This window comes from Panthera onca, chromosome B3, assembly GCF_046562875.1.
Source record: "Panthera onca isolate mPanOnc1 chromosome B3, mPanOnc1 haplotype 2, whole genome shotgun sequence".
In the NCBI taxonomy this organism is placed as follows: domain Eukaryota; kingdom Metazoa; phylum Chordata; class Mammalia; order Carnivora; family Felidae; genus Panthera; species Panthera onca.
Genome location: NC_138344.1, coordinates 46,899,161 through 46,924,981, shown reverse-complemented (window position 1 = coordinate 46,924,981; position 25,821 = coordinate 46,899,161). Strand labels below are relative to the sequence as shown.

Below are 25,821 nucleotides of genomic sequence, written 5' to 3'. Positions count from 1 at the left end.
GGAAATCAGTGGAGTTGTTTAAAACAAAAGTGAATAAACAGGCTAGGGTCACTCTGGATCCTTGAAAAGCTTAAGCTGCACTCTTCACTGTCCCTGAATCTGTGTTTCGGTTGAGCTGAGTTAAAACTGTCCATTAACAAAAAAGTGGTTTATTCTCAGGGCCACAGCACTGCCTTCTTCGCTTTAAGAGAAATAGATGTTTTACATATTTTGCCTTTGGTGTGGATCTAGGAAGTTCTGATGAAGGTAATCGTTAGAGAATTAAGACTCAGAATTCACTATTCAGTTTATTTTCTAAATCCCACTTAGTGAAGGGCAGTTCTGACTACTTAAAGGTAACACTAGTGGGTTCAAAAGTTACTTGCTTACTTGTGATTCTTACTTGTGATGTATTTTCTGGTGCATATTTGTATTGAGTACTCTTAGTTTGACATAGCCCTTGCGAGACGTCAGGAGGGACATACTGGGCATTAGAAGACAGGAATGTGCTGGGCAGTGGGAAGGGTATCAAGAAGGGAGTGTGGGCTGTGCATTGGTTTGTCAGTCTTTCTGACCCTCAAACTTCTTTTCGGGTATTAATCTCATTTGATTCTCATCTTAGCTCTTTAAGGTAGGTTTTATGATAATCCCATATTACAAATAAGGAAACTGAGTCACAGAGGTTTTTTTGTAATTTAAAACTTTATTTTGGAGAGATTTAAAACCAATTTTTTTTCACTGTTTATTTTTGAGAGAGAGAGAATGCAAGCAGGGGAGAGGCAGAGAGAGAGAGGGAGACACAGAATCTGAAGTAGGCTCCAGACTCTGAGCTGTCAGCACAGAACCTGACATGGAGCTCAAACCCACAGACCGTGAGATCATGATCTGAACCAAAGTTGGACATTTAACTGACTGAGCTACCCAGGTGCCCCTGGAGAGGTGTTTTTTTTTTTAATGCTCTATAGTATAGTATCTAAAGAATATTCCATCATTGTTTTTCCTTGGGATGATTCTCCCCTTGTGCTCTGGTTCAGTTACCACCAAGCCAGATGAAAGTCTGTAACTGGAGAGATCTTCCTCAAGGCTATGCTGTTGTCATAGAAAGGTCCGGTGTTCCGATTAGCCTCCACGACAGGAACCCATTCCCTTAGGTCTTGCCACTGGACTTCTGAAACTAGGCCAACCTGCTGGGCCGCCCCAAAGACCATCTTTGAGGCTTCCCCAACTCTCTATGAAAATACCCTCAAAGGATGCTGGTTTTTTTTTTTTTTTTTAAATTAAACTTTTTTCTTAACGTTTATTTTTGAGAGGGGGAGAGAGAGTGCACGCGTGCCCGCGTGCAATTGGGAGAGGGGCAGAGAGAGAGGGAGACACAGAATCTAAAGCAGGCTCCAGGCTCTGAGCTGTCAGCACAGAGTCCAATGTGGGGCTCGAACTCACAAGCTATGAGATCATGACCTGAGGCTGAAGTCAGAAGCTTAACTGACTGAGCCACCCAGGCACCCCCAAAGGGTGCTCTTCTTTTTTTTTTTTTTTTAATTTTTTTAACGTTTATTTATTTTTGAGACAGAGAGAGACAGAGCATGAACGGGGGAGGGTCAGAGAGAGGGAGACACAGAATCTGAAACAGGCTCCAGGCTCTGAGCTGTCAGCACAGAGCCCGACGCGGGGCTCGAACTCACAGACCGCGAGATCATGACCTGAGCCGAAGTCGGCCGCTTAATCGACTGAGCCACCCAGGCGCCCCTGGGTGCTCTTCTTTAATGGAGTTTGCCACTCACTGTCATATACTCTCTGAAGGAAATAAACCCCTGGTGTAGTTATTCCTAAAACTGCTTTCACCCCAGCTCCAAGAGGGAAGGAAGTTGGAAACAAAACAGATAGCCTTTGTCTTCACTGAATCAATCCACACAGATGTGTAAGGAACACCTACTGTGTGCTGAGGTGGCTGGTTCCCTCAGGGAGCTTCCAGAGAAGTAGAAAACATGGACAGCCCCTGTGTATGAATCTCTTTGTGGCACGTTTTTCAAAGCCTTTAGTTCAGTGCCACCTTGTGGATGAAAAAAACACTGTAAATTATGACAGCTGATACAGGATTTTCTTCTAGAGGCAGAGGTTTTCACTAATACTGCACATTTATATTATTAGATTTTGTGTCTGTAGGTTGTTTTGGGGTCATTAGTTCAGTTGTTATTTTCCCCTGATTTTGACCCTCCACTGAGATGATGCCGGTACAGGTGGGTAATAAATTGCACTCTAGGAAGCACTTACCTAGTTCAGTGACTTTCAAGTGTTTTTGGCTATGACCTATGTGGTAAGAAATACATCTCGCATCGCAACCCAGTAATAGGTACGTCCATACAAATATATGAATATCTGGCACAAAGGTTTCACAAAGCAATATCTGCTTGTACTGCTCTACTCTGATATTTTCTGTTACACTTAATTTCAAGATGCTAACCAACATCTACTACATTGAATTTAGAACCCAAGGGATTACTACTTGTAGCTAGAGGAAGAGGAAACTGAGACCCAGAGGGAGTTGGAGCTTGCTCAGGGTCTTCTGATCTCCAGTACGTGGGCATCCCCTGATCACCGCTGGGGTCAGCCTCTGCAGTGTCCAAATGCTGTCCAGGTGCTCCTGATGCAGCCCAGATAACCGCCTACTCCTTCTAGATGCGTCTGATGGAGGAAGAGTTACGGGACCACCAGAGAGCTCAGGATGAAGCACTTACAAAAAGGCAACTTCTGGAGCAGACCCTGAAGGGCCTGGAGTATGAGCTGGAGGCCAAGAGTCACCTCAAAGATGACCGAAGCAGACTCGTCAAGCAGATGGAGGTCTGTAGGCCGCATGAGTGTGAGCTGGGGCCTATGGAGGGCGAGCATGGGACACAAGAGAAGCCGTGCACACCTAAGCCTTTGGTTTTTACTTTCTGGAACAGCCTGACCTTTGTAGTCATTTCTCGATTTGAGGAAGAAGCTGGTAGTTGGTAGACGCATAGGACATCAGAGCTGAAAGGAATGATGGAAACAGTGCCCTTGTTGTCTTCAAGAGGAAACAAAACAGAGCCCCAAAGAGGCCAGGTGACTTTACATAAGGGCACACAGACAGAGCATTTCCTGTTGATTGCTTTGGAGATGCTTCCCACTGTAGAAGAGGTAGGACGGCTGCACATCTAAAGAGGGGCTGAGCTGTGCCTTGCACCCACACTGCCTGACTGCTGGCTCTCACTTGCCTCACCACATGGCTCCATTCCTGTTCCTGACTCTGGCCCGTTTTTTCTGACAGATGATCCACCTTGCCCAAGCTAGTGGCAAACTTTGTGGCTCAATTCTTGTTTGGATACACCGTATGTACATAACCCAAGACAGTAGGTCAGGATGTGCTCACTGGAATCGCCAGCTGGAGGTGATCAGTTCACAGGGTGAAAACACAACATGGCAGATAAGTGTGAGTCAAGGACTAGAATATGAACATGAGCAGGCTACCGAACATGACAGGAGGGACCTTAACGTCAGTCTCCCTGAGCCTGTAAAACAGAGTAATGCTCAAGAACAAAACCAGCCCCAAACCACAACAACCCCCCAACACACACACACCCACATCTCAATGGAGTTTGGAGAGAGAAAGAGAATCAGCCCCACGCCAAGGAGAGAAGTTAAAATTGTCAAGGTTTTGATAAAAGTGCTTAAGGACAGAGAGAGATAGTTTGAACTTAAAACCCATGGAATTTTTTATTTGATTTTGCAAATAAAGAGAAATAACTTTTAAAACCTCTAAGAGACTTAGTAGCAATTTTTATCTAGGGAGTGATGTTTCAACAATTAAAGATTTTATTAGATGGGCCCTTGTTAGAGGCTGGAATAACCTGGTTACGGTTCTGTTGTTCTTTTGTAGGATTGCTGTGTATTTTGCTGTTGTCCTCATTCTGATCTCATTAGAGGGGCTCATTTTAAGGAAAGCTAAGGTCAACCTGGTTAACTAGGAAGTGATTTTTCAAGGACCTAAACAATCTGGTTAAAAGCAGGCTAAAGCCTCATCAGGCAGTGGTGTAAGAACCTTTGGTGTAGTGGCCCCCTGAATGCTCCTGGTGGGTTTTGAATTGTACAGATTTTAGGCAGGAAGAGAACCGTGTGAGGAGGTGCTTTTACCTAAACATTGGGGTGCCATCTTCTAGAATGTTCTGACTAAAACCTTTTGCCAACTCCAGGTCTAGAGGCAGTGACATAGCTGGGCCTCACTCTCCCCTGTGCAGTGGTTTAGTTATTTCTCCATTAGTTACAGGACTAGTAGCTCTCAAGGGCCTACCTCTGTGACGCACATGGGAGGCATGTCTCCTCCCCTGATAGGCGGCTGGCAGGACTGTCTTGCTGGGACTAATATCTTTCCTGTTCCTTTGCTGCATTTAGCAAGTTAATTCTTGGGATTCCAGGGCTTTCTCAACAATTGGGCGTTTTCTTTAGACTCAGAAACTCAGAGGCTGTTTTATGTAAACACAGCACTTGTGGACCCTTGGTGATTTCTGACAAAGGCATAACTGTCCCTGGAGGAGTCAGGAACCACTGAACAAACACGGGGCTTGGTGCGGAACCCAGCTCTCCCTTCCAGATTGGACTTTGGGACTCTCAGCCTCCGGGGAGGGAGCTTTCTAGGTTCCCGAAAGACTTTGTTCACCAAGAGGGAAGGCATTCACAGACATTTACTCATTCGCATGAGTTCTGTGAGTCTTATTTTTGGCATTTACAGAGGCGTCCATAGCTTGTCAGCCAACTTTGACAATTGCAGAGACAGTGTTTACGTACAGATGCTACAGACTCATGTTTAAAAACTCACCATGCTAATTGCTTTTTAGCGTGCGTGGCTCTGAGTTAACCCAGACATATGACAAATTGGCTAGTGACAGGAGAAACATGTGCGCAAACCCCACAAGCAGAGTGGTTTGTGTTAGAAGCCTCTTTTTTTGTACACACAGCTACTTCGAAATGCTTTTCTCTTAGCACTCCGTGGTGTTAAATGAAGGCCCAGCAAGGAAGAAAGAGATGACAGTTCTTCTGTAATGACTGGTTTAACAGAATGGACCACCACTGTCTCTGTGTTACTCTGGTGCAGATTTGGGACTCCACAGTGCAAAGTGCATGAGGTTCCCTAGAAGAAACAGGCAGGTGCAAAAGTATGTCATAGACTTTACTCCTGCAAGGTTTAGGAAACCCTGAGCAGCAGAGAGAGAAAAGCATTGTCCAGAGCTTGGAATATTTAGAGAAGTATGTCTTGGATGATAGCTGAGCACACACATTCCCTTTTAACAGGTAACTTGGAGACCTTAGCCTTAGGTAGATCTTAGGTAGATCTTTGATTCATGAGGGGGGGAAAAAACATGAAGGAAACATGTTAAAATATCCCTAGTGCTTATGTTAGGGTTTGGGATAATATGTATTTTAGAAATGCACAATTACATTTTACCTTATGAAAGCAATAAAACACAGTTTTTTGGGCATTGTGGGAAATAGACACGTCCTTTCCCCAAACGCTGAGGATCCCCTGCTTTGATCTTCCCTTGAGGTTTTCTTTCCACAGGGCAGTACTTGCCCTTAACCCGGGTCATCGCAAGTTCCATTGGGCGTGTTTGTGTCTTCCTTCTTTCTTAGGACAAGGTGTCTCAGCTGGAGATGGAACTGGAAGAAGAAAGAAATAATTCGGATTTGCTGTCTGAGAGGATCACTCGGAGCAGGGAACAGGTACTGTGTGTAGTTGAATGATGAATGGATTGTCCTTCGTGAAAAAGGAAATGTGAGAAGTTAAACCCACGGATTTGGCCAGAGGAGGGAAGAAAATTCTTGCCCTTTGGAAACGATGGAGGATTGAGTAGTCTTCCCCATAGTAAGCCACCAAGACAGAGATATAACGTATAACTGAAAGCACGCAAGGTGGAAGTTTCCAGAGTGGTTATGGGGAACAATCTACTGGCCATGATGGGCAAAGTGCTTTTAGAGCAGAGGCTCTAAGAATTATTAGTTCAACAAACAATTGCGTGAAATTTTGTGGCTGACACTGTTAGTGCCATGGAAAGTGAGTGATGTGGTGCAGACTTTTCCTTTGAGAAGCAATAGAGACACCTAGGAAGCAGTCACCATACAATAACAGTCCCTTCCAAGTGAATGCTTTTTGCAGTTTTCAAAGGGAAGGAATTCCCCTTATCTTTGATCTATCCCTACAGCAGCACCTGGAGATAGCAGGGGCAGTTCTCTCTGTCTTCACACCGTAGATAATAGAACTCATTTCCCACACTACACTCCATGTAATCCCAAGGGTTCTGAATTTTTTTTTTCCCATTTTTTAATTAAAAAAAAGTTTAGAGTGATCACACATGGAACCATTATGGGACAGGATTCAAAATACGCAGTGGCAGTTTTGAAGAGAACCTGTATTCTCTAATCTCAGCCTTTCATTTACAAATGATACATGTGGCTGCCTGTAGAAACCTGAAGGGATGTACTCTCAGTGACAACTCAGTTGTATGCTGGGCTGAACATGGTCCTGGAGAAGCTGTACGTAGACATTTGGAAAGCTCTTTGCCACTCGACTTGCTTTGGGCACCTTCTTAATTAAACAATGCAAACAAAACCTAAAAGCCTTGGATGATGCTGCGTATAATTGAGAAAAATATCTGTATAAAGGATTAAAATGAAAAATCTGAGAAAGGCAAGTTAATTTGGGCAAAATCTTTATCCAAAGCAGCACTTTCCTCAGGTCACTCACTCTTCTACTTATCCACATGCACCACCTTTGCCCCGCCTCAGGATGCCCAAAAACTGGAGGTGCCAATGACTGGGGACAGTGCCATTCCAAGCTGGTAGCTCCTCTTCAGAGTCAGAGGGGAATCACTGGCTTCTTCTCCATTTGCCACTGTTTCCCTACTGACAGGCTCTTTGCAAACAAGCACGACAGTCCTGCTGTTTTGCTTCTGAGAGTGAAGAACTTGCAATCCGAGGCTCCGTCCTCCCTTCCCACTGAGCTCAGATTCAGTTCTGCCTGCGTGTTCTGTGCTGTGCTGGTAGCATCCTGCTTAGGGGGCTGGCAGCCCAACCAGCCGGAGCTGCAGAAGCTCAGAGAAGACTCTCGTGAAAATCTGAAGTCCAGATGGGGAGCCCAGCCTTGACACTTGAGCCCTCACGGGTTCTTGCTAAAGTCTGCATTTTGTTAAGTTCCTACACTGGTATAAAAGCTGCTTGGTGACATGTTCCTGCCAGCTTGGCTGAGCGGCCACATTGCCACAGGGCATTTCAGGATCTGCTGAGCATTCGTGATAACAGAAGTGGCCATGAATTTGTTTTGCTAATGCTTCTCATGATGTATTCAGGGAATGGGGGGAACGTCTGTCATCCAGTCCCTAACCAGGCAGGGAAAACAGACTCCCAGACCCCATGTTTTACACCAAAACCAAAACACAGACCCAGTGACACAGAAAGTGGTTGCCTCCCTCTGCTCAGCTGATGGCCTAAAACTAAGAACACCGATCGCTTAAATCAGTTTCTTTTGGCCCCTTCTTCCTTCTCTCACCTGAGCACGGGAGGCATAGAACTGCTGGAAAGAGCACCAGACTTTGAGTCCAGGGCCTGACTCCTGCAACAGCCCCAGGGAGCTCCAGGAAAGTCCTAGCCTCTCTGAGCGCAGTCTCTAAAGTCTATGAAAGTGAGGCTGTTTGTTCAGGAGATTCCTGGAGGCTTCTCCAAATTCTAACATTGAGGTGCCATGACTGGCTGCATATAACCAAGTCTCTGAGACACTCTTTAATTCCCCATCCTTCCCTGTGTCTGAGCTGCAAGTCTGAAGAGAGGGTTCTGCTGTCTCCAGCGTCTTTGTCCTGTTCGTTCTGTTTTCCTCTTCTGTTTCCTTTCTGCGCCCTGCCCTCTCTGAGGTAGGGAGGGAAGGTGAAGCCTGGTATCTGTTTTTTTTTTTTTTTTTTTTTAATTTTTTTTTTCAACGTTTTTTATTTATTTTTGGGACAGAGAGAGACAGAGCATGAACGGGGGAGGGGCAGAGAGAGAGGGAGACACAGAATCGGAAACAGGCTCCAGGCTCCGAGCCATCAGCCCAGAGCCTGACGCGGGGCTCGAACTCACGGACCGCGAGATCGTGACCTGGCTGAAGTCGGACGCTTAACCGACTGCGCCACCCAGGCGCCCCGCCTGGTATCTGTTTTAAGCGGAAGAGTGGAGCATCATGTTCAAATTGATGTAGGAATTGCTAAAAAACAACAGCAAAACAAAACAAAACTCCTGACTTGAAGTGTTGTCTCCTGATCCAGTGCCCAGGGCCCCTCTTCTGGCCTTTGCTGCCTCTGGATTCATGAGGAAGCATAGTGCAGAGAAATGGGTTGACCAAATACCTGCCTCACTGGAAAACATTTAATTCTCAGTCAATGTCAAGGTTAATCTGAGCCTTTTTTTTTTTTTTTTTTTTTTTTTTCCCTCTCCTAAAGGCTCCAAGGAAGGGTATAGATGGTTGGATCCTGATTTCAATCTACTTACTTTAACGTCTAGGGCCATGTGCCTGTTGCCTTCCTGCCAGAATCAGAGAAAGGGGAAACTTCCAAAACTAAGATGCCTTCTTCTCTGCCCCCTCAAACCTATGACACCTCCTTAACAGGGACATCTCCTAAAGAACAGGAAATGGTGCCTGTCTCATATCTCCAAGCTGATTTATAACGTCAGCCCTGGATGCTCAGCAAACTGCTATCAGGCTCTGAAAAGAGAAGACATGGGGAATTTATACTTTTTGGGTCTTGCTCTCTCTAAATTGAAAAGGAAAAGGTTACAGCTCTTACTTAAATCCTGCATTCTTACAAGCTCCCTTTCTGAATTTCGCTTCCCCCCAAACATCTCTCATTTTTCCCCTAGTCTTAGTGGGAAGGCTTTTGTGGAAAAGCTCGGGGGAAAAAAGTTGTCCGGAAGTATCAGTAAATGGCCAGCCCATTTCAGAGAATCTTAGATCTGGCAAGGACTTCCAAGTTCCTCTCCCCAGACTTCTCGTGCAGTGCACAAGAGATCTGAGGCCTAGGGCCACCCACGATCTTGCCAATTCACACAGCCAGTTAGTTGTTAGTTGCCTTAGATCTCCTGACTCCCCAGTGTTCTATCTACCAGTGCCTGTAACGTATGACGGGTACCTACTGTGTGCATAAGTAGCATGTGGTGGTAAGGCTGCAAAATGATCAAAAGTGGTCCCTGTCCTTGAGTGCTGTGTTTAAAGAGATGGACCATGCCCCCAGAAATGGTAACTAACAAGAAAAAGTGCAGATACTCAATGCCAAGTGTGAGATGTAGGCAGGTAATGAGGGAAAGACCATCATAGCAGGGGTGACCATGGGAGTTCTTAGAGGAAGGCCATCATAGCAGGGAAGACCATGGGGCTAGTTTTGAAGAAAGGGTAAGATTTAGACAAACCAAGGAGTGGGAAGGGAATCCTAGATAGAATGGATGGTGTGAACAAAGATTGGGAAGTAGGATATTTGCAGTGTTTCAAGGAGCAATGAATGGACTGCTATGGCTTGATTAGGTTTCTGGTTTCCATAAGGAAATAATAGGAGATAAATTTGGAGAAGCAGGTTGAGGGTATTGAATGGACCCTATCCTGAAGGCAGTGGGGAGCCATCGAAGGTTGTGGAGCAGACAGAGAAGCTTACATAGTATTCTAGAAGGTTAATGTGATTGGGTTGGGACAGGTGAACGGGAGACCAGGAGGAAGCTCAACTGGGCTTTTTCCAGGGACAGAAAATAGGAAAGGCAGTTTTGAGATCAAACATTCTATCCTTTCCGTGTTTTTTTCCCCCTCCTCTTATGCATACATTTGATACTCAACAAGTGCTGGACATGTTATTTATGAACTCTAATAAGGCCTTTTCTTTTTTTTTTTTTTTAATTTTTTTTTTTTTTTTTAATATATGAAATTTACTGTCAAATTGGTTTCCATACAACACCCAGTGCTCATCCCAAAAGGTGCCCTCCTCAATACCCATCACCCACCCTGCCCTCCCTCCCACCCTGCCCTCCCTCCCACCCCCCACCAACCCTCAGTTTGTTCTCAGTTTTTAACAGTCTCTTATGCTTTGGCTCTCTCCCACTCTAACCTCTTTTTTTTTTTCCTTCCCCTCCCCCATGGGTTTCTGTTATGTTTCTCAGGATCCACATAAGAGTGAAACCATATGGTATCTGTCTTTCTCTGTATGGCTTATTTCACTTAGCATCACACTCTCCAGTTCCATCCATGTTGCTACAAAAGGCCATATTTCATTTTTTCTCATTGCCACGTAGTATTCCATTGTGTATATAAACCACAATTTCTTTATCCATTCATCAGTTGATGGACATTTAGGCTCTTTCCATAATTTGGCTATTGTTGAGAGTGCCGCTATAAACATTGGGGTACAGGTGCCCCTATGCATCAGTACTCCTGTATCCCTTGGATAAATTCCTAGCAGTGCTATTGCTGGGTCATAGGGTAGGTCTATTTTTAATTTTCTGAGGAACCTCCACACTGCTTTCCAGAGCGGCTGCACCAATTTGCATTCCCACCAACAGTGCAAGAGGGTTCCCGTTTCTCCACATCCTCTCCAGCATCTATAGTCTCCTGATTTCTTCATTTTGGCCACTCTGACTGGCGTGAGGTGGTATCTGAGTGTGGTTTTGATTTGTATTTCCCTGATAAGGAGCGACGTTGAACATCTTTTCATGTGCCTGTTGGCCATCCGGATGTCTTCTTTAGAGAAGTGTCTATTCATGTTTTCTGCCCATTTCTTCACTGGGTTATTTGTTTTTCGGGTGTGGAGTTTGATGAGCTCTTTATAGATTTTGGATACTAGCCCTTTGTCCGATGTGTCATTTGCAAATATCTTTTCCCATTCCGTTGGTTGCCTTTTAGTTTTGTTGGTTGTTTCCTTTGCTGTGCAGAAGCTTTTTATCTTCATAAGGTCCCAGTAATTCACTTTTGCTTTTAATTCCCTTGCCTTTGGGGATGTGCCAAGTAAGAGATTACTACGGCTGAGGTCAGAGAGGTCTTTTCCTGCTTTCTCCTCTAAGGTTTTGATGGTTTCCTGTCTCACATTCAGGTCCTTTATCCATTTTGAGTTTATTTTTGTGAATGGTGTGAGAAAGTGGTCTAGTTTCAACCTTCTGCATGTTGCTGTCCAGTTCTCCCAGCACCATTTGTTAAAGAGACTGTCTTTTTTCCATCGGATGTTCTTTCCTGCTTTGTCAAAGATGAGTTGGCCATACGTTTGTGGGTCTAGTTCTGGGGTTTCTATTTCTATTCCATTGGTCTATGTGTCTGTTTTTATGCCAATACCATGCTGTCTTGATGATGACAGCTTTGTAGTAGAGGCTAAAGTCTGGGATTGTGATGCCTCCTGCTTTGGTCTTCTTCTTCAAAATTACTTTGGCTATTCGGGGCCTTTTGTGGTTCCATATGAATTTTAGGATTGCTTGTTCTAGTTTCGAGAAGAATGCTGGTGCAATTTTGATTGGGATTGCATTGAATGTGTAGATAGCTTTGGGTAGTATTGACATTTTGACAATATTTATTCTTCCAATCCATGAGCAGGGAATGTCTTTCCATTTCTTTATATCTTCTTCAATTACTAATAAGGCCTTTTCCATACATGCTCAGGATGTTATTTTTCAGACTGATGGATTCAGGGAATCCTAATAGAAAAGTTTTTTCAAACTTTTGGATGCTTGTGTTTTGTTTTCCTATGTGGCTAACAGGAAGGAGAGGGATGAATTTAGAGCTGATAAAGTGACAGCTTATTCTATAAAACAGAGGTTTCTGTTTTTGAAACCAAATATGGGTTCACCATATGCAGGAAGGTTTCTAACTTGTAAATTGAAGGAAAATTCATTTAAATAGTGGATATTTTACTGGGTTTGGTCTGTTTAAATCCAGAGAAATCCTTTTTGCTCTCTTTCCTCCAAAACCATTTACAATAGCTGTCTTTATTGAGGATTCCCTAAGTGCTGGGCGCTGTGCCCTGTGCTGTGCATGCTTTCTGTCGCTGTTTCCAGGCCTTGTGAGTAAGTGGCCACCCAGGGTCATGAAGCTTGTAAGAGGGGAACCTAGGATTTGGCTCCAAAGCCATTGCTTCCCACCTGTTCCCATCATCCCAGCATTAGACTAAGACTGGTAAAGACCTGCCCCCTCCCCCAAATACATTTAGGGGCTCTATTCCCAAGTGAAAGATGAAGCCATGGTGTCTCTTAATACGGATGAGGGTTTATGTTCACCTGATCTTCTCTTGATTGTCCTGTGAGTCCAGAATTTACATAGTGAAAGAGGCCCAGCATTGGTTTTAAATGTGTCAGGCTGATGTTCTAGCTCACTGGGCATTGCTGTGTCATTGCTGGTGGTTGAGTACCAACAGTTAACAGTAGGGCTGGGCCTAAATGGAGAGGCATTTTCTTGTCCACAGAGGCCAAGGTAACCCAGCCTAGTGGAAAGGTGATTGATCTGACATGGGCAGCTGCCAGACAAGAGGAAAAATAACAACTGGAGAGCTTTGGGTGGCTTTATGGTCTTTCTAGGGGCTGAGTGAGGCTTTGCTGTTGCCTTGGCAACTATAGGATAAGTCCCAGTGGATAAGGTTGCAGGCCTGTGCAGTCATTCTCAGGTGGTGGGCGCCAGTCTGCTCCTCAGTCTGCACCAGGATGATGCATCCTCTAGGATATGGTACTCCTTTGTAGTCAGTGACAGAAGGATCAAAATGGGTTTTTTTTTTTCCTTGTAATTAAAACAATCCTACTCTCAGAACTGCTTGCTGCTGTATGGGCTGCTCCAAACCCAATGTGTATAGTTGGTTAATAATGATTTTCCTCTCTTATGATTGAGGATCTTCCTGGTATTTTTAACACCAGCCAGGAGTGTAGGTCACAAGGCCCTTTACAGCCCAGTGGTAAACATAGGTGATGGGATGAAATATTGTTATTAGCAGTCATAAATATCTTTGGCTTCTTGTTAACCCGGAGCAGCTGCTTTTAATCCTGAGCGCTGGCTCAGGTCATGGGTGCCTCTGACATAAACCCCACTGGAGTCTGATACTGTTATTTCCGATTGGAATGTTCTAGGTTTAGCATTCCTTCAGTCCAGCTGTGATAAACTGTTGCTTTCAGCTCCTGTTCTGTTTCTAATTTGATTGGAAGTTTTTATTTGGTCTATTTAGTATAGTTGAAGGGTAAACAGCATATGAAGCACTAAACTTCTATAAAGAAGTATTTTCCCAGACTCAGATTTACTTCTCTAGTCCAAAGGAGGAAGCTGGCCAAGCCAGAGGCTTTTCTCTTTTCTTTTCTTTTCTTTTCTTTTCTTCTCTCTTTTCTTTTTTCTTTTTTCTTTTCTTTTCTCCCCTTCCCCTTTTCTTTCCTTTCCTTTCCTTTCCTTTCCTGCCAGTGCAGGTGAGAGGAAGAAGGATCTGATCTAGAATCTTCTCAAGTCATTGGGCCCATCCTAGAGATCACTGTATTGAGCAGAGCTAAAACCCAGCCTTGGGAGTGGCATCCGTCACTTCACATGGTATTCCTTGTATAATGCTCCACGCAGTGGATTTATTTTGGAATTTTCTGTCAGGTTGTTCTTTCTGAAGAACCGAAGAAAACTTGTCCTGCCTGCTAAAAGCCTTGGATTGCAAAAGACTCGAGAAAAATTGATGGCCCGGTCACATTAACTGTTAGGTTTTATGGTTGCACATTTGTTCCTTCCTGTTCTTTGCTCTGATTTATTTTGCATTTAATAGTGCATTTTATTAAGTGCAAATATTTTGCATTTTAATAGTCATCGTTTGAGGGGATGTGGTGAAGTATAAATAATTACTGTTTTGTTTTTGTTTTTCGGTTTTTTTGTGTGTTTGTTTGTTTTGGAGTATCACCCTTTGCCCTGGGCTCTCCAGGGAGGTCTTGAACCTGTGGAGGCCTCTGGGATGCTGACCCTCTGAGTGTTCGTTTGCACTGGGAGGCCCGTGTCCTGGTAGGACCCAGATTTTCCAGTAAGGGGCACTGAGGGAACAAGGCTTTGGGCACCGGCTGTGTCTTTAAGTTGCAGGTTTGTCTTGAACTCCCGGTCTGGGTTCAGCACTGCATGGCCCCTTGGTGGTCCTCGAGTCCCTCCCTGGCACTGTCTGCCTCACTCCTCTGTGGAAGTTCCCGCCAGAATGCTCTCTCCTTGTGGGATTTGCCCTTCATTGAGAGATGGGGGTTTTCCCACATGTGCTAAGAGGGAGAAAAGGAGTGAATGATTTTTAGCCAGAAAGCCTGGGTTAGAATCCCAAAACTGCTTCCGAAGTTCCTGAACCTCCCACCTGGAAAATGGGGTGATAACATCTGCCTCACAGAGTGCTAGGAGGATTGAAGGGCCCACACGTGCCCAGGACACTTGGAGTTGCCCCACCGCACCTGTCACCGGGGGCTTTTTGCTTCTTGGTATGTCCCTGCTCGGTCCTCAGGCCTGGAGCATAGCTGTAGCAGTCACCACCCACCCCCTAAAAGCAGATGCTGTAAACAGCTGCAGTGAGACCTCTGCCTCTGCTCTGCTGGCCTATTACTGTCTTTTGGTACTTTTTGGCCTTACATCTCACAGCAACTGTTAACCTGCAGTTCTTCCTTAATCCACACTTGGGGAAAATAATTTTCCGTTCCTCCCCTCCCTCACTCTCTTCCTCCCTTCCATGCCTCTGAGCTACAGGCACCTGCCTCCCCTAAGTCCTGCATTATGCTCTCTCAGAGACTCAGAGAACGGTCTCTCCTACTCCATGCTTCCCCCGGCACCGGGCCTGCATCCTGTCCCTCCCCGTACACGGTCAGTCTCCCTGTCCGGCTCCCTTCTCGTTACTGTCCAGCATCTAGAATTTTCCTCTCCTCTGTGATTCTCACCCTTGCCTGCTGATAGGTTTGGGGCCCCTCTGTGGCAGTCTTCTTTGGGGAACCTCACGTCCCCAGCCCTCCAGTTGTAGGTGACTCTTGTCACCGCTGGAGTTCAAGGAGAGGTATTGACCCGCCTCTTCATGCCCCGCACCTTCCCAGTTTTTGTGGTTGGGCTCCCCCCTCTGCTGAGCCTTCCAGAGTGGACTTCTTGTCCTGCTCAGGTGCTCTTTCCTGGGCTTCCTTATGCCTGACCTTCCTCAATCCTCACCCTTCTTGGCTTTGGGGACAGGGCCGTGCCCTGGCTTCCTCCCGGCCTCCCCTAATGGAGTTGGGGGAGCATGCTCCCCAGGGCACATTTCTGGGTCCTCGTCATACAGTTCACCTTGGGGGTCTCATCAGTCCCACGGCTTCAGCTGGTGTCACCCAGTCTCCGTACTTGTGTCCACAGCCTCTCCTGGGCTCCAGGGACTGATGGGGCTATTAACAGGACCTACCTCCTCCAGAGCGGTGAGGACAAAATGAGACAGCACTGTAAAGATGCTCAAGATTTCCTTTAGTGAGTGCAGTCTCCATGCTTGCTCCTGTCACCTGTTCTGACAGGCCCTATGTGACTGCTCCCTGTCCCCCATCTCTTAACCTGCTTGTCCCCTGTCCCTGTGTGTGCAATTCCTCCAGCAGCCCGTCCTGTTTCCCACCTGCCACTCGACTCACCAGTGGCCCTGATTTGGCAAGCTCTATTCCCTCTCCTGCTCCCCTCAGACCTCTCAGGTAGGTTGCAACTGAGGGTCTATTTCCCCGGTCCTGTGAGCTTGGGCTGTGACTTCTGTCATGTGCTGCATATACAGGACTGGTTCCTTTGTCCCCCACACGGCTATACTGAGGGCAGGTCCTGCGTTGGTCTTAAGCGTCCTGGGGCTGATTGTGTAGTGTATCCTGACCTATCCTATCATCCTAAGACCCGCTGTTCCCCAGCAGGCAAGTTGGTGTGTTCACAGACACACGCTCACTGGCACCTGACAGGGCAAGCCTTTTCTGGGGACACTCCTCAGAGTCCAGAGAGATGGGGTGACTCCTCTGTGGCAGGGATGGGGGCAGGGGCCTCTGGCTTCCTCAGGAGAGCCACAGAGGGTGGCAGAGCCACCAAAATGTGCTTTCACTGTACATTGCTTTTGGCCACCTCGAAGAGCCTTCACAGGCTGTTTTGTTCGAGTGCCTTGTTGTAGAGACGAGTCTGCCTCCCAAAGGTGAGGCGACTCAGGTCACACACAAGTGAACTTGGAGCCAGAAGAAGAGCCAGGCGGCCACTGCTCGTCTGTGTAATTACTTCCCATCACAGTGACAGTTTAACCGCATTCTCAGTGGAGTCCTGGCCTCTGCCCAGGGGCATGAACGCGACGCTTCCGCCCAGGAGGCACGTTGCAGTCCCGTGGCCCGGCCGTGCTGACACCCTCCGTGCATGGTGTGGTGTGTGCAAAGGCCCCGCTCCGAGTGGGCTGTGAGCCCGCATTCATTAGCTGTGCACTTTGTGCTCTTGTGGCAGTTACAGGAATATTCCAGCACCTTTATAGCATGTGATTCTCAAGGGCTCTGGGGCCATGCAGGGAGGGAGCCAGGTCACGAGGCAGAATTCTCCACGCTCTGCCTGCTGACCCTTTGCATTGCTGGCATTTTCCCCTACTGCATGCAAGGATGCCCTAAGGAGACTGCCTTCTCCCCTTGGGTTTTACAAGACAGCTGCATGCGAACCCTAGATCCATTTGAAGCCTTTTCTGCAGGTTGGTCCAGAGAGCCAGGGCAGGTGGAGTCGTGGGCTGTGAGTAGGTTTGATCTGGGTTCTAGTCCTGCTGTCTCCAGTCACATGTATAACTGCCCTGGGCATCAGTGTCCCCTGTTGTAAAATTCTGAACCCTGCCAGTCAGAAATGCAAAAATGTGAATGTTTTTTGTTTTGACTGCACAGATACCCCCTCATCTGTGGGCAGAGTCCCAGCCTCCTCCATGTCCAGGCCCTGCCTATCGCCTGCCTTATTCCTCGGCACTCCCTGTCACCCACTCCAAGCCAGACATACCATACGCACAGTGCAGGGACCGTGGGAGAAGGGAGGAGATGCAAGTGTGGCCCAGCAGGGTCGTGTCTCCTGTTATTCCTGGGACCCCCGGGTCTTGCTTTCCAGGCAGATGGGGGGGGAGGGGTGAGCTTTTCTTTTCCTCAGGTGCTTGTGCAGGTGATGAAAATCCCAGTGGAGGCCAGGCTGGTGAGATTGTTAGAGATGCTCCCCAGGTATCCAGGCACTCCCTTGCGTACACCTCTTACCCAGGCTGAACCCCCACCTTATAGGGGAGGGGGTGGGTTTTATTTCCCCTGTCAGTTCTCCTGGCCTCTTCAGGCTGCCCTCTGCTGGACAGTCCTGGGAACAGGGTCTGGGGCCTCTGCCTCTGGTGCTTGTTTCACTGCTGCCTAAAGCCCGCTGGGAATGGGAAACAGAGGCAGGCGATAGGACTTCTTTCTGGGTGCTGCTCAGCTAGCCTCATTTTCTCTTAATACAGAAGAAATCCTTGGTAGCATTTAGGCTTTGCCAGGTCACCTGGAGCTGCCCAGTATTCTTGCTGACTTTTGTTGGTGGCACATGAAGGGAGAAATCTAGCAGCATCTGAGGTATGCTAACTGTAGTAGAAGCCTTTTCTGAACTTTGAACTTGTAATGCAGCAGTCAGGAACTCAGATGAATACTACAGCCCCCCGTTACTAGTTCTGTAGATCTTGGTCAGGTTGGATCACTGACTCATCCCGGTTTGCTTGGACTCAGTTTTAGCATCGTAAGTCCTGTGTCCTGAGAACATCCTCGGTCCTGGGCGAGCTAGCTGGAGTGGTTGGTCTCCAGACAAATTCATGAGCTTCTCTAAGCCCCGGTGCCCCGAGCAGAGATAGTACTGCCTACTTCTTGGGGGTGTTGTGGGGACATAACAGGCTAGTGCTTGTGGAGTGCTAAGCAGGTGTACCAGTTTTCTAGTGCTGCTGTAACAAAATGCCCCCAATGGGGTGGCCTAGAACAACACAGATGTGTTATTTCACAGTCCTGGAGCCCAAAAGTCTGAAATCAAAGTGTCAGCAGAACCATACTCCCCTTGGGCCTGTGGAGACGCTCCATTGCTTCTTCCTAGCTTCTGGCAGTTTTCTGGCCCTTAGGCATTCCTTGACGATAGATGTCTCCCTCCAATCCTCTCTCTCCATGTGTCTCTCTTCACATGGCCATCTTTTCCGGCTGCATATCTGTCCCTTTGTCCAGAGTGCCCCTTTTTATAAGGCCACTAGTCATGTGGACTAGGGCCCACCCTAATGACCTCATTTGAGCTTGGTTACCTCTGTAGAAACCCTATTTCCAAATAAGGTCATATCTTAGATACAAGGAGTCTGTATCTTTTGGGGGGGGCAGGGGGGACATAATTCAGTCCATAGCAGCAGGGTTTGCTATGACCATTACTGCCTTTTGTGTCATTATCTTTGCAATCATCACGAAACCAAGAGTATCTGCGAAACAGCTCCTGCCCCCAAGAGGAGACGGCCTGATGAAGAGGAGCTGGCTTGGCAGTTAGGATTTGGTACCCGGGAACCATTTGAGCCTGAAGGATCTAGAGACAGCCTGTCTCACTGCTGGCTTTGTTCTGCTTGGTGCAGATGGAGCAGATGAGGGGCGAGCTACTCCAGGAGAGAGCTGTCAAGCAGGATTTAGAGTGTGACAAGATTTCCCTGGAGAGACAGGTGAGGCTGGCTTTGGACTAGACCACCCCCCCCCACCCCCAACAGGGCCGTCTTTGCATGGCATCCAAAGAACTCTGGGACATAACCCGCCCGAGAGGTGGAGGTGTTCCCAAGGTCTTTTCCAGAGAGGTTTTCCCAATGATATTAAATCTGCTTGGAGGTTGAGCAGCTTGGGGAGGAGAAATTGCAGGTGGTGTCTTCTGGATCCTAAGAGGGCTAAATTTTAACGCAAAAGAAATGAAAAAGCCGTGAGTTGCTCAAAGCTTATTTGAATCATTTCTCTTACATGCGGTTGACGTAAATTCTTCACTGAATACTATGTATGTTATTGGCGGAGGAGCCTATTTTTCCTGCCTCCTCTACTCCCGATAGGTTTGACAGAAGAACAAGGCCATGCCTCTTGCCTGACATCTAGGAGTCCTAGGACGGCCAAAGATTTCACTTGGGCTCCTAAGGGCATGTGGTAGAACCTCTTCTCTTGGCCTGCCAGGAGCTGAGTGCTCTTGTTTCCTTGGAGACGTTGCTGGCTTCCCTAGGTCCCCTGGGGCCATGCACCCTGTCACGGAAGGCAGCCTTATCACAGATGCCCACCAAATGCTGGCTCCACCCTATAAACCTGCACAGAGAGTGCGGCAGACACACACCCCTCACAGCACCCCCGTCTGATTCTAGAACAAGGACTTAAAGAGCCGGATTATCCACCTGGAAGGTTCCTACAGGTCCAGCAAAGAGGGGCTGGTGGTGCAGATGGAGGCCAGGATCGCTGAGCTGGAGGACCGTCTGGAGAGCGAGGAGAGGTGAGCCCCACCAGGACCAGCTGCGGTGCAGAGGCCTGGCACGTAGTGGTGGTCACACTGCAGAGTGCTTTCCGATTTGTGTCTCTTGTCCTCATGAGCCTTCACGTGAGGAGGGTAGAGCAGGTACAATGGATGAGAAAACCGAGACCCGTCCCAGTGAGTGCTTGAGGAAGGTAACCAGGCTGAATATACATCAGCAGGACGACAGCACAGGCAGCCTACTCCTGAGTCCCCGGCTTCCCCACCATGCGGCTGCCCCTCTCCCCACCCCTTACCAGACCACGCTGCCTCATAAGCTACTGAGGTTGAGCTGGTTTAGAGGCAGGAGGTTGACTCTGCCCCGGGGGCCAGAGGTATTGGAGCAGAGGGCAAGTGCCATCTCAGAGATTGGCGGGATCCCCACAGTGGGTGGGAGGCATTGGGATCAGAGGGCCACACTCATTTCCAGCAGATTCTCTGCAGCTAGCTCTAAGGTCACAGCCTGGGGGTCAGCACCAGGGTTGAGCTTTACTGGCCTCCGTTTTCACTCTTGGCCCCTCACCTTCCTGGAAGGGGTGAGGTGCGTGTGCATATGGCACTGTGCACTATCGGTTTTTCAGTAGGACTTTGGGGCCGGGCTGGGGCAGCCTGAGATCCGTGATGCTCACACCCTGGCAGTCAGGGACCCTCTGCTGTAAAAGTAGAGTCTGGGACTGGAAGAACTCAGGGCAGCTCCAGTCCCAGTTCTGCCTGTTGCTGACTCTGTGGTTTTAGGCGGGTCACTCCCCTTCATAGGGCACCCTTTCCCTCACCTGTCCAGGAACAGCCCCTTCGTCCCATACTGTCGTGTTCTCCCACCCTAACCATCACGTTGACCAGGCTGCCTGGCTGGAGCTTCCCCTCCTCCGCAGACTGCCCTGGGCCTCCTGAGGAGCTGAGATGAGAGGGTTTCATTCTCCGCCCCCCCCCCCCCCCCACACCTTTCCAGGGAGCGGGCCAGCCTCCAGCTCAGCAACCGACGGCTGGAGCGGAAGGTGAAGGAGCTGGTGATGCAGGTGGACGATGAGCACCTGTCCCTGACTGATCAGAAGGACCAGGTGAGGGACCCTCATTCCCAGATGGGATTTTACACCCCAGGTAGGAGGGCGATGGAGTTGTGGAGGCTGAGTCCCTTCTTACCCTCACCCCAGGTGCATCGTAGAGCATTGTGGCCTTTGTAGCCTACTTCAGTAGGGGGTTCAGTAAGCCCTAGCCCCTGAGCTGAGACTGGTTGCTCCCTTTGCCATCTCTCGGTGTCTTGGGGAGATGGTGGCTGGATTGCTGGCCTGTCTGTGCTGGACTCTTCTCTTTCCCGGCTGGACTGGGCGACCAGCTAGCACCCAACCTGCCCTCTCTCCCAATGCAGCTGAGTTTGCGCTTGAAAGCAATGAAGCGACAGGTGGAGGAGGCTGAGGAGGAAATTGACAGACTAGAAAGTTCCAAAAAGAAGCTGCAGAGGGAGCTGGAGGAACAGATGGATGTCAACGAGCAGCTGCAGGGACAGCTCAATTCCATGAAGAAGGACCTAAGGTGGGTGAGCGTGGTGGCCCCGTGGGGACCATGATTCCTCTGACATTTGAGGAGAACTTGGCGCTTTCAGGGCGTTCTCACTCCTGGTGTCTGAAGCCAGTTCCTTGTTGTCGCCTTGAGGGGTCATCCCATCCTAGAGAGTGGCTGCATCCACTTGGGTCACCCCATCTGTTCATTCGGGTCTCATATGTGTCATCCCCAAACCAGTCTCCTGATGTCAGCTGGGCACTTCATCCCTCTTAGCCATAAGGGGTAACCAAGGCTCAAAGCAGGAGGCCCAGCTCATACCACCATGGAGAAGGCAGCTCTTAGGCCAGCACTTAGGACTCCTGCTTGTAGGGAGAAATAAGATAAGGTTTGGGCTCATATCCTCATGAAGACTAGACTATCTCAGGAGAGAGCTATTTCTAAAGCTCCCCTGCTGTGATAAGGGGACTGGGGGTGGGGGTCACTTTACCTGCCCCAGGGTCACTGGGGTGCAGGGTGAGATTAGATTCATGTTCATCCATATAGCTAAGCCTTTCTCAGAGGCTGACTATGCTGGCAGCATAGGTGGTTTTCTTGTAAATGGACAGAAGACCCCAGCCCATTAAGAATCCTGTAAACAGGGCCTTTCTATCAAGAACCTGGCCCCAGGGCTGACATTAGGGTGCACCATTTAAGGGGGCACCAAAAATCTCAGTAATCAAGATAGATAATTAATGCAATATTATAAAAAATAAATGCCAACAGCCCATGGTAAACAAGATACCAAAATTTAAGATGGGATCAACAACGGGGGCATCTGAGCTGCTCAGTCGGTTAAGCTTCCAACTTCGACTCATGTCATGATCTCATGGTCCGTGGGTTCGAGCCCCGTGTCGGGTTCTGTGCTGACAGCTCAGAGCCTGGAGCCTGGTTCGGATTCTGTGTCTCCCTCTCTCTCTATCCCTCCCCCACTTGTGCTCTGTCTCTCTCTCTCTAAATAAATAAATGAATAAATAAACAAACAAACGTTAAAAAAAAATTTAAAAAAAAGGGGGAGCGTGGATCAACAACAGCACTCTGACGAGACATATCGTAGTTTGAGGCAAAAGGAAAAATCAGTACTACCCAACTTGTCCCAGCCCTGCCCAGCCCTTCCTATCAACACCAGCCTGCCACGGGCAGTTTGCTCCCTGCTGCTGAAGGAACTGTCAGGTGCACACCACCCCTTGGGCTTCTCTGCCAGCCAGTGGGGTGGATAGACAGGAACCCAAGACCCTTCCTTCATCCCCTGAACAGAGATGAATCGCAGCCCAGGGCCTGGAAACATGCCCCCTCTTCTTTCAGCAGACTTAAGAAGCTGCCGAGCAAGGTGCTGGACGACACGGACGATGATGACCTCAGCACGGACGGGGGGAGCCTCCACGAGGCGCCGCTGAGCTACACTTTCCCCAAGGACAGCACTGCCATCAGCCAGATCTGAGTCCCCTTCCAGGGCTGTGGAGGTGGCCCGTCATGCCTCGAGGAGACCCTCAGCCAGCCTCCTGCAGCGGGGACCTGCAGCTAGCTGCACACGTGCAGCTGGGAGCGGGAGCGGCAGCGCCCACGCGGAACAGAGACCCGGTGTCCCCTGGTCACAGGACAGGCTGATTCCTCCACGTCGCGGTCCTCCCAGAGTCTCTAAGGGGTAGCACGCCTCTCCCAGCTCAGGCAGGTGGCTACTGCAGGTTAAATGTTGACTCCCGAGGCAGAGGAGACACCACTCATTGCAGGGTTTGGAGAATATGATTTGGCAGGCGGAAGCCTGGGTTCTGCACCGCCATCTGCTGGCACCGTTTGCAGTGCTGCTCCTGCCCCTCCTTCCTCCCCCACCAAAGAAAAGGGTCCAAAGTGCTAGTTATTATCTAACAGCAATTGTGCAGGGGAGAGAGAGAATGTATAAACTGTACATATTTTAGTCCAGATTCTCATGGACTGCTTCTGTTGCCCTGTGGAATATTACAGAGGCTATGTAGGGTGGCTTGTTTGTAAACTCCACACTTCTAGCTTACTATTTTTTAAAACATGGAGCTATTAGATTTTTATTAAGACCTAGATGAGAGAGAGGGTAGAATACAGACTACTTTGGACATGAGAGTTGGAAAAAAGGAATTGTCGTGGTGTTAAGGGACAATTAATTCTGAGAAGAGAAATTCAAGTGGTCCTAGTAAATAACTAATGGAGGAAGAGAAAGTCTGAGCATCACTTGTATCTGTGGCCCTGCTCACTTATTTTATCTAGAATTTTGTTGTCATTTCTGAACCCTGCTGAGACCAATTCCTGGTCACCAACTGCAATGTCTTTACCACAGTTGGGGTAGGGAGACTTTTAAGTAAGGCTTTTGGCAAGTGATGTAGTTTCTAGAGGGATGGGGTCTTACTGTCATTTCTTATTGGTTCTTTCCTCCCTCTGCCCACGTCAGGCCTCCAAGTAGCCTCCTCTGCCTAGGGTTGCTTAATGGGGAGTAGGATGGTGTGGGGACAAGGCTCCTGGACAACCATGTGAGGAAGAAAAGGTGGTGTCCAGTAAGGTCACAGGGAAGGGGAGGAGAGGAGGTAAGCAGGCATGTGTGGGTATGCAGAGAAAGGAAGAGAAGGAAGTTCTTGAAAGCTGGGGGGATGTGTAGACAAGGGGCAGATTGAGTAGGATTTCGAGTTTATGTCAGAAAAGCAAGGGAAAACATGAAAGCCAGACAGGAGGTGTTTCTGTACAAACTGGAAGGCTCCTCCCAGCTTCCTGGGACAGAGGGACATTGGCCAGCACCAGGCATACTGTAATTGGGATTCACTGAGGTCTGTGGCGAGACCATGTTGCTGGGACAGCATTATAGGGAACGTGGAATCAGGAACATGCAGTATCCCAGTACTTCTTCCTGGCTTTTCTAGTGTCACCTCCCACTTTGATTGTTCCCAGGTATGGCCAGAGGCCAAATCCAGTCACAGTTGGGCCCCTATAGGTGAGGGCCAGAGTGTAGAACCAACAGCTCAGGAGGGCCACGCCAGGGAGAGAACACTGTAAGATGTGTGTGTATGTGCGCGCGCACGCACACACACACACACACACACACACACACAGTGGGGCAGAGAGAACAGTGTTCAGTTGCTTTGACAGTGTCCCCAGGCATTCTAATAGATGGGAAGCCTGTGGACCAGAGAACTCTATGACAGTTACCAAGAGGAGCAGGGTGTTTCAATGTGCTACCTACCTGAGGTCACAGAGCCCACTGAGCGGGATTCAGAGTAATCAGTTGGGTTTAAGGGCAGGTGTCACCATCCCCTACCCCAGGATCCCCCCCAACCCCCAGTTGAGTCAAACCCTTTTCCACCTCTGCTGGCTTGGAGTGGTTCTTGCCTCTAATTACTTATTTGAGGTGTGGAGAGATTCTTCCCTTTAGCTATTCATTCATTTAGCAAATATTTATTGGGCATCCATCATGTGTCAGGCACAGTCCTTGGCCCTGGGAATACAGCAGCGAATAAAGCAGACCAAAATCCCCTCCTGGAGTGCAGTTAGGGGAAAGAGGGTGATGACAGCAGTCATACAAATGAACACAGAGGCTGAGCCCCTCCCTACCTAGCCCTGGAGCTCCTCTGTGCTCTTGGGGACACAACAAGCCTGGTTCACTGGAATTCCCTTCGACCCTCAGTATATTCTTGGTTTCCCTGCTTCTTCCACCATCCTTAGAATCTGCCAAGAAGTCTGCCTAAAAATGCCTCAGCTCACTCATAACTGCAGGTGGAAGATGAGAAAGGCCGGAGATGCAAGAACTTTGGGGGTGAGTGTCCATCTTGCTTTGTGAGAAAGTCACTGTCTCTCTTTCTTGCCAGTTCCTTGTGGTAGCCATGAGTCTGGCTGCAAGAAGCAAAGGTGCCCATGAAAAGAGAACAGAGATCACCATTCAAAAGGGTTGAATCCTTACTGGAAAAGATGGGCCGCTGTAGATGTTAACAAACACATCACCCTACATAAGAATGGCTCTAGCAGTGAAGCATGTGGTGTAGCGGGCTGGGAACAACATTGGACTGGGACTTGAGAAGCGTTTTCAAGTCCTCGCTCTTCTTGCCCTGGTGACCTTGACAGGGGTGACCTTGATGGAGCCTGTGCTCCAGAGGTTGCCTGGAATAAATGAGGACCATGGTGCAAGGTCCTTTCCAGCTCTGACATGCTATCATTTGATTTTATTATATACTCATTTTTTTCTGTTTGTTGCTTTAAGAACTAACCCTATTCAAGAATATTTTCTTTAGCTAGCTTAAAAAGAAAAAAATATTTAATAAACAAATACGTGGCCAAATGCAATGCCGAGGAGACAATCATCGTATATCTTTATAATTTTTTTCCTGCTTCAGAGTGTCATTTGACAAAGGCAAGAGGATTATTCTGTTGGGCTACAGCTTTTGGGTATGTCTGATTGCTTTGGTTTGTCATGGGGAAGAGACGTTCAGGCACATCTACCTCCATGTGCGTGAACTGGATAAAGCAAGGTTGCCTTTCAATAAATGGTGTCACCCAGCAGGAATCTTGACTCTCCCATTATTTTGACTCCCTTGTTTGCTCCAGAGCTTGGCTCTTTGTCCACCAAGAAACAGCAAGGTGAATGGCTGGAAACTGCTCGAGGAGGTAGAACTTGTCATGCCTGGGACCCGTTTCTGAAATAGAAGGGTGGGTGTGGGTCAGTGATAAACACTGAGAGAATTAATATGCCTGCTGCTGGTGATGTGCTGAGAAATCCAAACTGCCCACTTGCAGAACAAGGCAAAATGGGAAGTGTGTTAGTAACTGAGAATAAACAGATACTCCCTGTTTATTCCTTGTACCTAAACTAAAACGGGTTC

General features: G+C 48.1%; 1 protein-coding gene across 6 annotated transcripts in view; it reads left to right on the top strand.

Annotated features, from left to right (window-relative positions):
• CGNL1 (cingulin like 1) overlaps nucleotides 1-25,505 on the top strand; it is a 159,572-nt gene extending 134,067 nt beyond the window's left edge. For 4 of the 6 annotated variants that reach the window (XM_078448644.2, XM_078448641.2, XM_060618399.3 and 1 more), the window contains exons 13-19: nucleotides 2,656-2,817; nucleotides 5,626-5,715; nucleotides 18,555-18,638; nucleotides 19,311-19,435; nucleotides 20,403-20,511; nucleotides 20,820-20,983; nucleotides 22,295-25,505. In XM_078448644.2, the coding sequence (XP_078304770.2) occupies nucleotides 2,656-2,817; nucleotides 5,626-5,715; nucleotides 18,555-18,638; nucleotides 19,311-19,435; nucleotides 20,403-20,511; nucleotides 20,820-20,983; nucleotides 22,295-22,430 (870 nt within the window). In that variant the 3' untranslated portion in view covers nucleotides 22,431-25,505. The remainder of the gene's footprint in view (nucleotides 1-2,655; nucleotides 2,818-5,625; nucleotides 5,716-18,554; nucleotides 18,639-19,310; nucleotides 19,436-20,402; nucleotides 20,512-20,819; nucleotides 20,984-22,294) is intronic. The other 2 variants (XM_078448643.2, XM_078448645.2) reach the window with 2 other exon arrangements.
• Nucleotides 25,506-25,821: the final 316 nt, after the last annotated feature.